Raw genomic sequence first — 12,905 nt, 5'->3', positions numbered from 1 at the left:
CTTTGTTACAGGCCCCACTCGTATAGCACTCAACATTATAGAGTAATAATGGAAAAACTAAAAAGCCAAAAATAATAAACCTTTCAATTCAGATTTCTTATCGTATTGCAATAAGCTAAACATCCAAATTATAAACAAATCAATTATTTTTGTAGTCGGTACCAGACCTGTTCGTCGCCTTGCTATTGCCTGTTTGCCCCACCCAACCATACACAGGCTGGTACCGACTCCAAAAATAATTGATTTGTTTATAATTTGGATGTTTAGCTTATTGCAATACGATAAGAAATCTGAATTGAAAGGTTTATTATTTTTGGCTTTTTAGTTTCTCCGTGTTTTGTAACGCGCTTATTTTTGAAGGCGGTTTTATTTTTTGTTAAAAAGTTTATTTATTTGTTGATTTTTAGTGGTTCCTAGTGATATTATATGTATCAGTCCGAAAAAAATGGATCAGTTTCATTTGCCCCCCAGTCGAGATTTGCCCCGTTGTACCTTAAGTTAGATTTTTAATTCAGGGTAAACTCGATCGGTTAAAAAATGTTAAAACTGCGACCTCGATATGTGTTAGTTAAAAGTAAAGTTTATGGCTGAAGAATTTTGGCATTTATTAACAAATTCAACTGTCCAGTGTTCTCAAATATGGATCACAACAAGTCTAATTAGGTACAAAGTCGCAGCCATAAGGTTTACAATTCAGAGCAGGATAATAAACGTGTCAAAATTAGAACAGGGGGGTTACCATGACGTGCTAAAGCCGTTCAGTTTAGGTTAAGAGAGAGAGAGGGACGGAGCTACGAGTATGTAACTGCTATGGCTGTGTCCCTTTCTCTCAACCTAAACTGAACGTCTTTAGTACGTCATGGTAACCCCCTGGGTTCGTAAGCGTTCTCTATCGCAGTATCATGACAAAGCCAAACTGCGTTTCGTTCGCCTAAAGTACATTTAGTCCACGTGCTCGGTCGTAACTGCCCAATTATAATTGGCACTTCCTATCACCGGTTCTTGCTCCTTAAAGACGGAACTGCTGATTTATCATTACACATCCGCTTCGGTTCCCGTTCCATAGTTTTGGAATCGGAAGTAAAACTAATAACTATTGCTTGTAGTAGTGAGTAGTATTTTTTTAAACGCGTTTAAAAAATAAATCCTGGCAAGAATGTTTACCTTATATTAGGTAATGCTAAAAAACAATTAAGTACATATCTACAAGAAAGTATAGGAGAATAATGTTTGTACTATCGGCTACTAGAACCGGCCAAGTGAGAGTTGTACTCGCGTCGCAAGGGTTCCGTACACTACAAGAAGGGCTTAAGCGCCTCCTTTTTAATAGGAACATAAGTAATTTTTGCGAATAATCGATATTTTGAATAAAACGGAACAGAAATGAGTTTGGGTTAATCAACTTTTTCTTGCCTGTTATTGTCATGGTTACGGTCCCCTGAGTCACGCTGGTTTTATGCAAAATTATGCTACTTAAACTATATAAACATGCATTTTTCTGGTGTAGAACAAGCCCTTTCCTTAATTTGCCACCTACAAACATGGACTACATGCATGCTTGCATAATTTCAGTAGCATAATTTTGCATAAAACCAGCGTGACTCAGGGGACCGTAACCATGGCAATAACAGGCAAGAAAAAGTTGATTCACCCTTAAATATGTAATATTCAAATGTGCTCACACAATTTCAAGAGATTTGGTAACTATTTGCAGCGGCAGTGAGTGAAATTCGTAATTTGATTTTTTTTTTAAGTCCGACTTACGCTTTACTGTAGATTTCTAATAGGTTTTCCTGTAATCTATAGATTGAAAACTATCTCGTGTATTTTTTTGAAAATTTTACGCTTAGTAGTTTCGGAGATAAGGGGGGGGGGGGGGGGTCATTGTGTGTGTCTGTTTGTTTGTCCGTCTTTCACGGCAAAACAGAGCGACGAATTGACGTGATTTTTTAAGTGGAGAGAGTTCAAGGGATGGAGAGTGACATAGGCTACTTTTTGTCTCTTTCTAACGCGAGCGAAGCCGCGGACAAAAGCTAGTACTTATATAAAGCTCTTTCATTTGATATGTAACACAATATAGTTCTAGAAACTTTGATTTTAAAATTTCACTTTTACCCCCCAAAAGTGGCCCCTTTAATTAAATTTTCTTAATTTAAATTACACGTCCGTCTTTGGGTCACAGTCACAGGTTTAAATATGTTTGCCAAATTTCAAGTTAATCGGTTCGGCAGTTTCGGAGAAAATTGGCTGTGACGACGGACAGACAAACACGCGAGTGATCCTATAAGGGTTCCGTTTTTCCTTTTTGAGGTACGGAACCCTAAAAATGGATCGATAATTCGGTAATAAGAGTTCATACGCGTTTTAATATTTAACTAGTCTAAGTATTATTTATGGGTCAAAGTAATTATGAAGTTGTGGTTATGAGAAACCGTAATAAAATATTATATTGATACTTGCTGGCATAGTAAATATTCCATGCAGCTAAATTCTCTGACTAATCAGAAACTAAAATAAGATGCCATTTATTTTGTCTGAGTGACCAAGGGATCCTAAAATTGGGAAATCATTAAAAAATGCTGCGTTCTGGCCTTGTTGTTCATAATGCCCGGGCATTATACATAATACCCGTATTACACTTAAGAGGGGGTAAATGTGGGCGTTATCCCGGCCGGATTGCTAAAGACGCCGTTTTAAATTCGGTCTTCACCACTGGAGGTATCCGTCACGTTTTCTTTCTATAATCTTATTTCAGTTTGTATTTTATACGTAGGTACATATGTATATAGTAGTGTTACCGCTTAAAAACACATTGAAAATATATGATAAAATAATTACATGTCTTCCCAAATGTGCTTCCGTGACGAATCATTGAATAATCATGTATCATATAACACTTAAAAAAGTGCAATCATCAACAGTAGCACACAGCAGGTACGGTCACGGACTTTAATTGTAGATCCACTTCTAGCTCATTTTATACTGGTCATTTCAAGTTAAGCATAGCATAGTTAAGCTATGACGTACCAGTATAAAATGAGCTAGAAGTGGATCAACAATTAAAGTCCCTGACTGTACGAGTAAAGTAAAATCTTACCATTTGCTGTTGTTGTACTACATTTGCAGATTTCCAGTGTTTCGTGTTGTGTCATCTTGACTTTCCTCTTCTTCCACTACAAGCAAAGATGAACCTCCCAACTCCGACAACATTTTCTTGCAAAAAGGTATCAACTGTAGAGTGTAGATAAACGAAGTTATAATTATTGTCTTGAGCAAGCAGATGACAATGGCATGAATTTTTTTATACCACGTCGGTGGCAAACAGGTATACGGTCCGCCTGATAGAAAGCGGTCACCATAACCTATGGACGCCTGCAACTCAAGAGATGTCACATGCGCGTTGCCGACCCATTAGAAACTTGTACACTCCTTTTTTGAAAAACCCCATACTGTAGTTCATCGGGAATACCTCGCCAGGGAGCTCATTCCACAGCCGGAGCGTCCGCGGGAGGAAATTCCTCTGAAACCGCACGGTACGCGACCATTTAGGTTGCAAGGGGGATTTTTCAAGAGATTTTGGCGATCTTCGGTCTTTTACAGTAACATAATAAACTTACCCAAAAACTTAATAGTGTGTGGATGAGCGCCCTGTCGATGGCGAAATGAAATATTATTTTCAGTCCCCAATTTTCTGTTATATACCTATTTACAATCATTATCATTATAGACAAACATTAGTTTTAAACCTTGAACTTCTAAACTCTTCCGGTGCCGATATTGTATTTTTTCTCCCTCATACTGACATAATTATAATACCTATTACTTTGAGCGCAAAGATCCCGAAACAAATTTTTAGTCTCTATATGACTATGACTCCTGACACATTACATTAGTGTATTAGTGCAAGTACAAGTACATTAGTGCATTACATTATATTAATTTCGAAAGGGGAATCTTGATATGATGGAAATAATGGTGATTTTTATACGACTTTCGAAATTACCCTAATGCATTCCACTGTCACTGGCAGTATTACTTACTCCATAAGATTTTTTTTAATACTACGTCGGTGGCAAACAGGTATACGGTCCGCCTGATGGAAGGCGGTCACCGTAACCTATTTACGCCTGCAACTCAAGAGGTGTCACATGCGCGTTGCCGACCCATTAGAAACTTGTACACTCCATACACTTAATGTCAAGAAATACGTATACATGCCTTTTCATGAAATCCTTTTACTGCTTTGTTTATTCTTTTTATTTCTTGTTTGAGATGAACATCTTCATTAAATCGATCATTTACTCTCCAACCGTCACCACTAAACTGTACGGGCAATACGTAAGAAAACCCTGAAAAAAGTTAATTACTTAAATTCTTTTAAATTCCTTTCCATTTCGTTAATTCTCAACATTAGGTCAATGTTATTTGTTTTACAGTAAATATGGCGCTGTATTACCTCACTCGTTAGGTAATGATCTCAATCTCATTACGCAACTACATATATCAACATTGTAAAATATATAGTAAAACTTTGTATATACGATACATGTGCGAATAAGTAATTCGCTACTCTCTACGTTAGTGTTTTAATTTATCGCCACTCGTTTCGAATTTCTTGTTTATCGTATCGCAATGCATGTGTGGTTAAGCAACAACTTTGCCCCTTGTAAAACAACCAACTATTAACATTATTTTATAGCACAATACAAAAAGCCGACGACTATACTAGATACCTTCATCCTTTGTCTATTGTACAAATACCAAAAATCTAAGAATTATTTCCTCAGAAACAGAGGGATTACCTCGCTCGTTCACAAACAAGAACACGAGTTGGCTTAACTGCTAAGTGTTTTGTTTATTCTGTTTACTTGGGCATGTAAGATTTTTTTATACCGCCTACTCGCGGTATTTTTAGGGTTCTGTTCTGTCTGTGCCTTAAAACCAAAAAACTCGTGCGTATGTATGGCTCTCTGTCTCGGTCTATTAAATGCAAAATTGAAACTTCTAACGAATAACTTTGTAACCTTTATTAGCTCAATTTAATATCTTACAGAAATTATGCAAAATTAAATGCAAAATTGAAACTTCTAACGATTAACTTTGTAACCTTTATTAGCTCAATTTAATATCTTACAGAAATTATGCGCATTTTACGGTCCAAATAATGAGTAGAAATTGTAGGTATCCACAGCAATTGTGAAGTATTGTGATAAATAAGAACTACTTAAACACACAGTTGATAAGTTGCGGGCTGAAACTAAAAATCAGAATGACCTAATAACAAAATTCAGTGCATTTTGGATCTCAGAGATCCATATGAGGTTACTATTAGTACTTATAGTGTAGTTATTTGTTTTACAAGGGGGCAAAGTTGTTTAACCGCACGTACCAATATTGATAACCAAACAAGCGAAAGATACCAATATTTTCACCTCACTTGTGAGTTAATTGTGAGATTTGTAAGTGAAAAAAAACCGGCCAAGAGCGTGTCGGGTCACGCTCAGTGTAGGGTTCCGTAGTTTTCCGTATTTTTCTCAAAAACTACTGAACCTATCAAGTTCAAAACAATTTTCCTAGAAAGTTTTTATAAAGTTCTACTATTGTGATTTTTTTCATATTTTTTGAACGTAGGGTTCAAAAGTTAGAGGGGGGGGACGCACTTTTTTTTCCTTTACAAGCGATTATTTCCGAAACTATTAATGTTTTCAAAAAATGATCTTAGTAAACCCTTTTTCATTTTTAAATACCTATCCAACAATATATCACACGTTGGGGTTGGAATGAAAAAAAATCTCAGCCCCCACTTTACATGTAGGGGGGGTACCCTAATAAAACATTTTTTTTAATTTTTTTATTTTTGCAATTTGTTGGCGTGATTGATATACATATTGGTACCAAATTTCAGCTTTCTAGTGCTTACGGTTACTGAGATTATCCGCGGACGGACGGACGGACGGACGGACGGACGGACAGACAGACATGGCGAAACTATAAGGGTTCCTAGTTGACTACGGAACCCTAAAAATAGTTTACGTTACTTTGCTGTATTTTTGAGGATATTGGTATAATATTGATAACTGCTAACGTCAAAACTACCTAACCCTCTTAGGGAATTCTCGTAACTACCTTACAAAAACCGGCCAAGAGCGTGTCGGGCCACGCTCGGTGTAGGGTTCCGTAGTTTTCCGTATTTTTCTCAAAAACTACTGAACCTATCAAGTTCAAAACAATTTTCCTAGAAAGTCTTTATAAAGTTCTACTTTTGTGATTTTTTTCATATTTTTTAAACATATGGTTCAAAAGTTAGAGGGGGGGACGCACTTTTTTTTCCTTTAGGAGCGATTATTTCCGAAAATATTAATATTATCAAAAAACGATCTTAGTAAACCCTTATTCATTTTTAAATACCTATCCAACAATATATCACACGTTGGGGTTGGAATGAAAAAAAATATTAGCCGCCACTTTACATGTAGGGGGGGTAATAAAACATTTTTTTCCATTTTTTAGTTTTGCACTTTGTTGGCGTGATTGATATACATATTGGTACCAAATTTCAGCTTTCTAGTGCTAACGGTTACTGAGATTATCCGCGGACGGACGGACGGACGGACGGACGGACGGACGGACGGACGGACGGACGGACGGACGGACGGACGGACGGACGGACGGACGGACGGACGGACGGACGGACGGACGGACGGACGGACGGACGGACGGACGGACGGACGGACGACAGACAGACAGACAGACAGACAGACAGACATGGCGAAACTATAAGGGTTCCTAGTTGACTACGGAACCCTAAAAACGTTTATACCTTTTATAGTCTCCAAAGATCCGTCGCTAACCACTCCCATATTAGTGTAAAGTGTCGAATTCGTTGGCCGCGCCCACCAAATCTGCTGCAAAGCTTTTGCAATCAATGCCGCCTTGTAAATACTTCCGTAAGGATTCTTTCGGGCAACTGCAAGAGTCTAAAAAACAACAATATTGTTTTCACATTACCATTTCAGAAAATTAGTATTTTGGAAGGGATTCAAAATTTTGACCCATGCTGATTACCACAGAACTTTATTTATATAGAAGAAACAAGTTCATCTATTTATATAGGGGCCGAGCGTGTCAAATTTTGTACTGAAGTTGTTTCTTGCCTGTAATTTTAAATATGTTTCAGGCTCTTGATTGTTCATAATTTTTGTGTTGTTGCAATTGAATATCACGTAACGAGGCATTTTTTATGTTTTGATTGACTTCAACTTACAAAAATTGACGCCCGAAAGCTGCAAGCTGCGATTAAAGACGGACAACTCAGTGGATTTCACTGAGTTCATTTGACACGCTAAGTAGATACGTTTGCTTGATCTATGGTATATATGACATCTGTGCTGATTACCATATCACTTTTATGCACAATTTTTATATTCCAAAATATCATATATTTTTATCCTGTTGTGTTCCACAACTGGGCAAAGGCCTCAATCTCTTTCTGCCCTTCGTCTCGGTATTTGGCAATGTTTGGCCAATCTTTACGATAGATGTTCAGGATCATGTCGCCATGTATTATTTATAATAAAAAATGTATGCAAGAATGAAAACAGAAAGTAGACTTTTATTCCCTCCTAGCAGGAAAGAAAAGTGTCCTTTGGATCTCCCCTGACAGGGAAGAAAAAGTCTTATTTTCTAAACAGTGACCAAAATATGTCCTGTGCCGAGGGCTCTAAAACGATAAGCTCTTCTCAAATTTGCTTTTACTCAGGAAATTGGGATGATTGTCGCCGTGACCGCATGGCCTGGCAATGGTGACGTGACAGCCGCGTACGCTGGTGGTTGCCGAAATTTATAATTGGTTTTGAGACGTACTTGTGCTCTGAATAGAGCTCATAACTTTTTTGGCTATGCAAGTAAGTAGCTCGATCGATACAGATTGGAAAAATTGCTCGAAAAAATGAAAATTCATGTTTGCGTTGCTATGCATTATTGCATTGATAAATTAACTTTTTTGTTATTAGGCATTTAGTGTTTGTTGTGTTTGGAGTACTTTGGAGACGGTTGGATGTTCTTTTTTTGTCGATTCTGTTTTTAAGGCATTTTTCAAACTCTTTTCAGAAGGTTTCAATATCGTCTCGGTCCGGAAACACCGCAGGCGATTATTATTCTTTAGCCGCTCGGGACGAGGATATGCTTAATGTATGTTTCAATGAGTTCACGAGGCCTAAATTATTGTAAGGTCAAGCGGGAGAACTGCGACTACTAAAATATAAAGTACAACTTTGACTGCCTAAAACAACTATCAAAGGTAATTTTAATGACAAATGATTGCCTTCACGCTGTAGATTAGTTATCTACATAGGTTAAACTGGTCTCTATACTAAGTAGTGATGGGAATCGTGCCTATTAGAAATCTGTCGATACTGTGTCTATAGGTGCATACAGTGTACCCGCGCGCACCTTATTCTCTGTTCGTAATCAGACCAATAAGGGACTAAATGCTTAAAATAGTCGATAATACACAATGACGTTCAATAAAATATACTTTTAGCTCTTTCCAGAGCCAGAGTCACTAATTGAGGAATTAATATCGATACAAAACCTCGAATCGAGTACATCACTAGTGTTGTTGATTTTCATATAAAATATGGCGGGGCAATTAAAACTACCAAATAGTCGAAATTAGCCTCCATCGCAATTTAAGGGGGGCAATTTAAACTATCGCTTAAATACTATTAAAACATGAAAATCAGAAGATTAAAAGACATACAAACATAAAAAAGTTAATAATTATGCAACTAACTGTAGAAAAAAATGTTAAATCACATTTTTTATGGAATGTTTGAGAGGCACCCACGCGCATACTACCAATTTCGTCGAAAACTTCACGGTTGTGTAGATAAGAGATCATTAGGACTATCAACAAACACCATCTACGGTGAAATGATGAAAGAGCTTATACGCTATCAGTACATATGGAACTACAGTAAATGATGTAAAATATGGAAGACATTTCGATTAGTTACAATTGCCCCGTAGTTACTATTACCCCGACTGACCTTACGTCCAAAATAAGAAAATAATATATTTAAACATTACCTAATTTAGGTATTATGTCCTAATCTTTATTGGCAATATCATAATCCCTCAATGGCCGTGATTGAATGTTTTGGCAGGTTGTTGCCTACTCGTGCAAACTTCTGACATGCTTTCACGAGCAGAACATAGCCATTGGCTAAGGGCGGAACTGATAATAGACGGGTTGATTAATCGACAACTATCTATCTTAAGTGATTGACGCAAAAAATACACACAGTACCTATACCTACTCTTAAGTAGCTAACCGACGACTGTACCGCACGGCGACCTTGGATTTTTTCACGTAAGTGAGAGCAAGAAAAAATAACTCTTTCTCGATCACACTTATGTGCGGTAGTTTGTTAGCACTTTTGAAATTAAAGGGACGGCCGGTTATCTTAACAAACGTGTAGTTATAGTCACGTATACCTATAGTCCGCAAGTTCCTTTCCACATATACCTACTACCTACCTCTGAAGTTTCAAGCGTCCATATAGTCACAGAGGCTGCCTCCTATCATGCAAGCCGTAAGTTGATTTGCCATCAATGCAAATAAAAATGCATTTTACAAGCGGATGTATACCGTGGTTATTACACACATTAAGTATATCTTTGTTGGAAGCCATATAGAATATGTATGTAATATATTGACCTTACCTTCGCTATAAGATCCTTTTTCAGCCAAGAAGAACTGAACTGCGTGTGGTCTAAGTTTGATAAGGCCAGGATATTCTTGCCCACAGTTTCCCGGTCACACGGTGACGCCCCGCCAATTTTGTCCTCAAGAATCAGTGGTTTCTCAAATTCCACGTGAAATATTTCATCATTCGCGGCCCAAACGAGAACGTTATTAAGGACTTTGGACTGGACCTTAATAAAAAATAAATTCCATTAAAACGTTTCATTTTATACAAACGATTTCAGAGATATTACATTATTTTCGTAATCCCACCTTTAGATGTTCGCCCAAAACAGATTTAGCGATGGACGCTATAGGTGTAGGACAAAAAAATATATCAGAGGGTAAACTCGATAAAGACAGAAGAATATGTATAGACACAAAACCGTCCGTGATGAATATTGGCTTGCGGGCTTTCTTTTCGGGCAAAATTGTTTTTTTCTTGTGCTTTTCAATGTTCTGAGCAGTTTCTTCTGCCTGGACTTCTGGTATCGATTCTTCAAGGTTACTGGCTACATTTATAATCAAATCTAACATGTCGAATTGTTTGTTATCATTCGCCTTGTTAAAATTCAACGTATTAGGGTTATCAAAATTTGTTAAAAGGCAAAACACATCTGCATCTGAAAAGCTAGACACAAATAAAATGCACGTTAAATCTTATGTATCGTTTGGGCAAGACATTTTATTTTTAACATTCAACAACAAATTGTCTCTCACACAATTAAGGCCCCCCTAGCACGGTTCCGTAAGAACCGTTCGTGTCACTTTCACCACCTTTCACTCAGCATTTGCGTGAGCGAGATGGATGTGCGTACCTGCGAGCGTGAATTCTAGATAAAACTTAAGGGGCTGACAACACCCAACTGCGCAAAATTGATGTTACTTGCGCAGTTTTTTAAGGCAAATTATTAGTTTTAGTAAGGCAAGTAAATTATATGTTATTATTCATTATATTTCAACGAACATAGCCGTACTCGATGCACGATTTAAAGAAATCGGCTCGATAGAAAAAAATTGCAAAGACAGGTCTCGAGTTCGTCATTTTACGGTTCTATGTCGTTAAATTATTCACTTAGTTGTCTTTAATTAAAATTACAATAACAAAAATATACATATCTAAAACACTGACGAAACATATTGCACAAATAATGCATCTTTCTATTTTATTTTAATATTTTTCCGTAGGTACTTTTCGTACCTAGCCGCCCTGTTGTAGTGACATCGCGCTCTCACTTACTCCCATGCGAATAGACAGTGTACGCTAGCGTCAAGGTCATTGGGTGTTGTCAGCGTCTTAATGTGTGAGTTCCACAACAGAATATATAATAATACAAGTACATTAGGCTCACCCCTTTGATGTTCACAAAATGCCACCATTCTAAATTTTTACCCACATTAACAAACGGACCGCACACGAGCAGCATACATTGAATTCTATTGCGCCGCGCGAAGGTCATCACCACTGAATGGGCCGCGAACTCGCGGCCGCCGGCATATACTTGTAGCGCGGCGATAGAATCGCGGAGTGAGCCGCCCCTGGTTTCACCACAAACTGCGCTCACATAGCCAACGGCACTTTAACAACATTATGTAGGTACCTAGCTGCCTATGGTCATGGTCATCAGTAAAATGTACAATTTTATTACAGTCGTCATTGAACATTCAACCTCCTTGCGTTATCCCGGCATTCGCCACGGCTCATGAGGTCCACTTTGACAACTAATCCCAAAAGTTGGCGTAGGCACTAGTTTTTTCCAACCCTCCTAGGTAGTTACTTAATTTAGTTAGACCTAAGTGCGTTTTCACATTATCCGATCCGATATGATATGTAGGACCGATATCCCATACATTTAAGCCGCCATCTTTGATTTTTGCCTTTGAAATCCTTCCGACATCCGATATCGGATCGGATAATGTGAAAACGCACTTATTAGGATTAATCCGGTTACATCGAACATTAGGTAGCAGGCAGGCCCGGATCTATTAGGAGAGCAAGCCGGGGCTCATGCACTGTTCAGTAGGGGCGCCAAGTTCGAACTTTGTGAAGTCCAAGGGGTGCCACATTCGACATATTTTAGTTTTTTTACGTGGACGTCTAATAAATCCATGTACAATCAACCAACTGGAACCCTAGGCCTCCTAGGCCACTGTAGAACTGTCATAGTGACGTTATAAATCAGATTGTAAGAAATTTCTTACTGCTTATAATTTTGACATGGTTGTAGAGTGGCCTAGGGTTCCAATTGGTTGACTGTACATAAGTGCGAAAGGAACGCACCAACGCGATATATGAGTGGTAAAATGAATAAGAGCATGTTCGGTCATCCAATTGGAACCCTAGGCCACTATAGAACTATGTCACAGTGACGTTATAAGTAAATCAGCACGGGAAGCATGGTCGCGCGATAGACGATAAAATATCAGGCCGTCCCTATCGCACTTACATATAGTGCGATTGGGACGGCCTGCTATTTTATCACTTATCGAGCGACCATAATTGCTTGCCAGATTGTAAGAAATTTCTTACTGCTTGTCATTTTGACATGGTTGTAGAGTGGCCTAGGGTTCCAATTGGTTGACTGTACGAACCTAGGCAAATTGCAAGAAATCTCGATAGAGTTGGTGCAGGGAAACGCACATTTTTCTAATTCAAATTTTAAACTGGTTGCCTTGGATTGCTCATTTGTAAAAACCATGAGTACAATATCGATGAGTTGATTCTTTCCAAAGATTTCACCTGAAAGGATTTTAACCGCAAGGAATTTTGCTGCCGGAGATTTTGCATTAATTATTAGCACTCGTAATGGCTCTAGCGGAGAATCGCATTGGAAATTCATTATAAACCTATCTAAAACACTCTCACTTAAACATACCAAACTGACAAACACTTGACAACGCGAGAACACCGAGAACATACAGGAAGCACGAATATGACAAGAAGCAACAAACTATAAAATAATAGATTGTAGTCATCATAGTATGGCTGTGGTGCGGCGTGGTAGTCTGTTAGCGCTATTAGAAGTTAAGCTAAATTCGACTTAACGGCCACTAACTCAAAGTCAAAGCCATTGTGTGAACAAAATACACGTGAATTTATTTGTAATAATGTATGATTCAAATGTTTTACAAAAGGAATTTTGCTTAAATTATATGT

The 12,905-nt window shown here is 37.9% G+C and overlaps 1 protein-coding gene across 7 annotated transcripts in view; it reads right to left on the bottom strand.

Moving 5' to 3' along the window:
* The window catches only part of LOC125241829 (malate dehydrogenase, cytoplasmic-like), a 48,405-nt gene extending 35,785 nt beyond the window's left edge, over positions 1-12,620 (bottom strand). For 3 of the 7 annotated variants that reach the window (XR_007178780.1, XM_048150486.1, XM_048150476.1), the window contains exons 1-6: positions 12,341-12,600; positions 10,022-10,379; positions 9,727-9,939; positions 6,821-6,977; positions 4,219-4,349; positions 3,098-3,231 (exon numbers count right to left, since the gene is read on the bottom strand). Coding sequence is in view for 6 of the 7 variants with exons in the window: in XM_048150486.1 (XP_048006443.1) it covers positions 3,115-3,231; positions 4,219-4,349; positions 6,821-6,977; positions 9,727-9,939; positions 10,022-10,379; positions 12,341-12,588 (1,224 nt within the window). In the remaining variant the exon portion in view is untranslated. Of the gene's footprint in view, positions 1-3,097; positions 3,232-4,218; positions 4,350-6,820; positions 6,978-9,726; positions 9,940-10,021; positions 10,380-12,340 lie in introns of all 7 variants that reach the window. The other 4 variants (XM_048150506.1, XM_048150516.1, XM_048150521.1 and 1 more) reach the window with 4 other exon arrangements.
* Between the last annotated feature and the right edge of the window lie 285 nt (positions 12,621-12,905).

This window comes from Leguminivora glycinivorella, chromosome 2 (genome assembly GCF_023078275.1).
Source record: "Leguminivora glycinivorella isolate SPB_JAAS2020 chromosome 2, LegGlyc_1.1, whole genome shotgun sequence".
NCBI lineage: Eukaryota > Metazoa > Arthropoda > Insecta > Lepidoptera > Tortricidae > Leguminivora > Leguminivora glycinivorella.
This window is presented reverse-complemented; position numbering and strand designations above follow the sequence as displayed.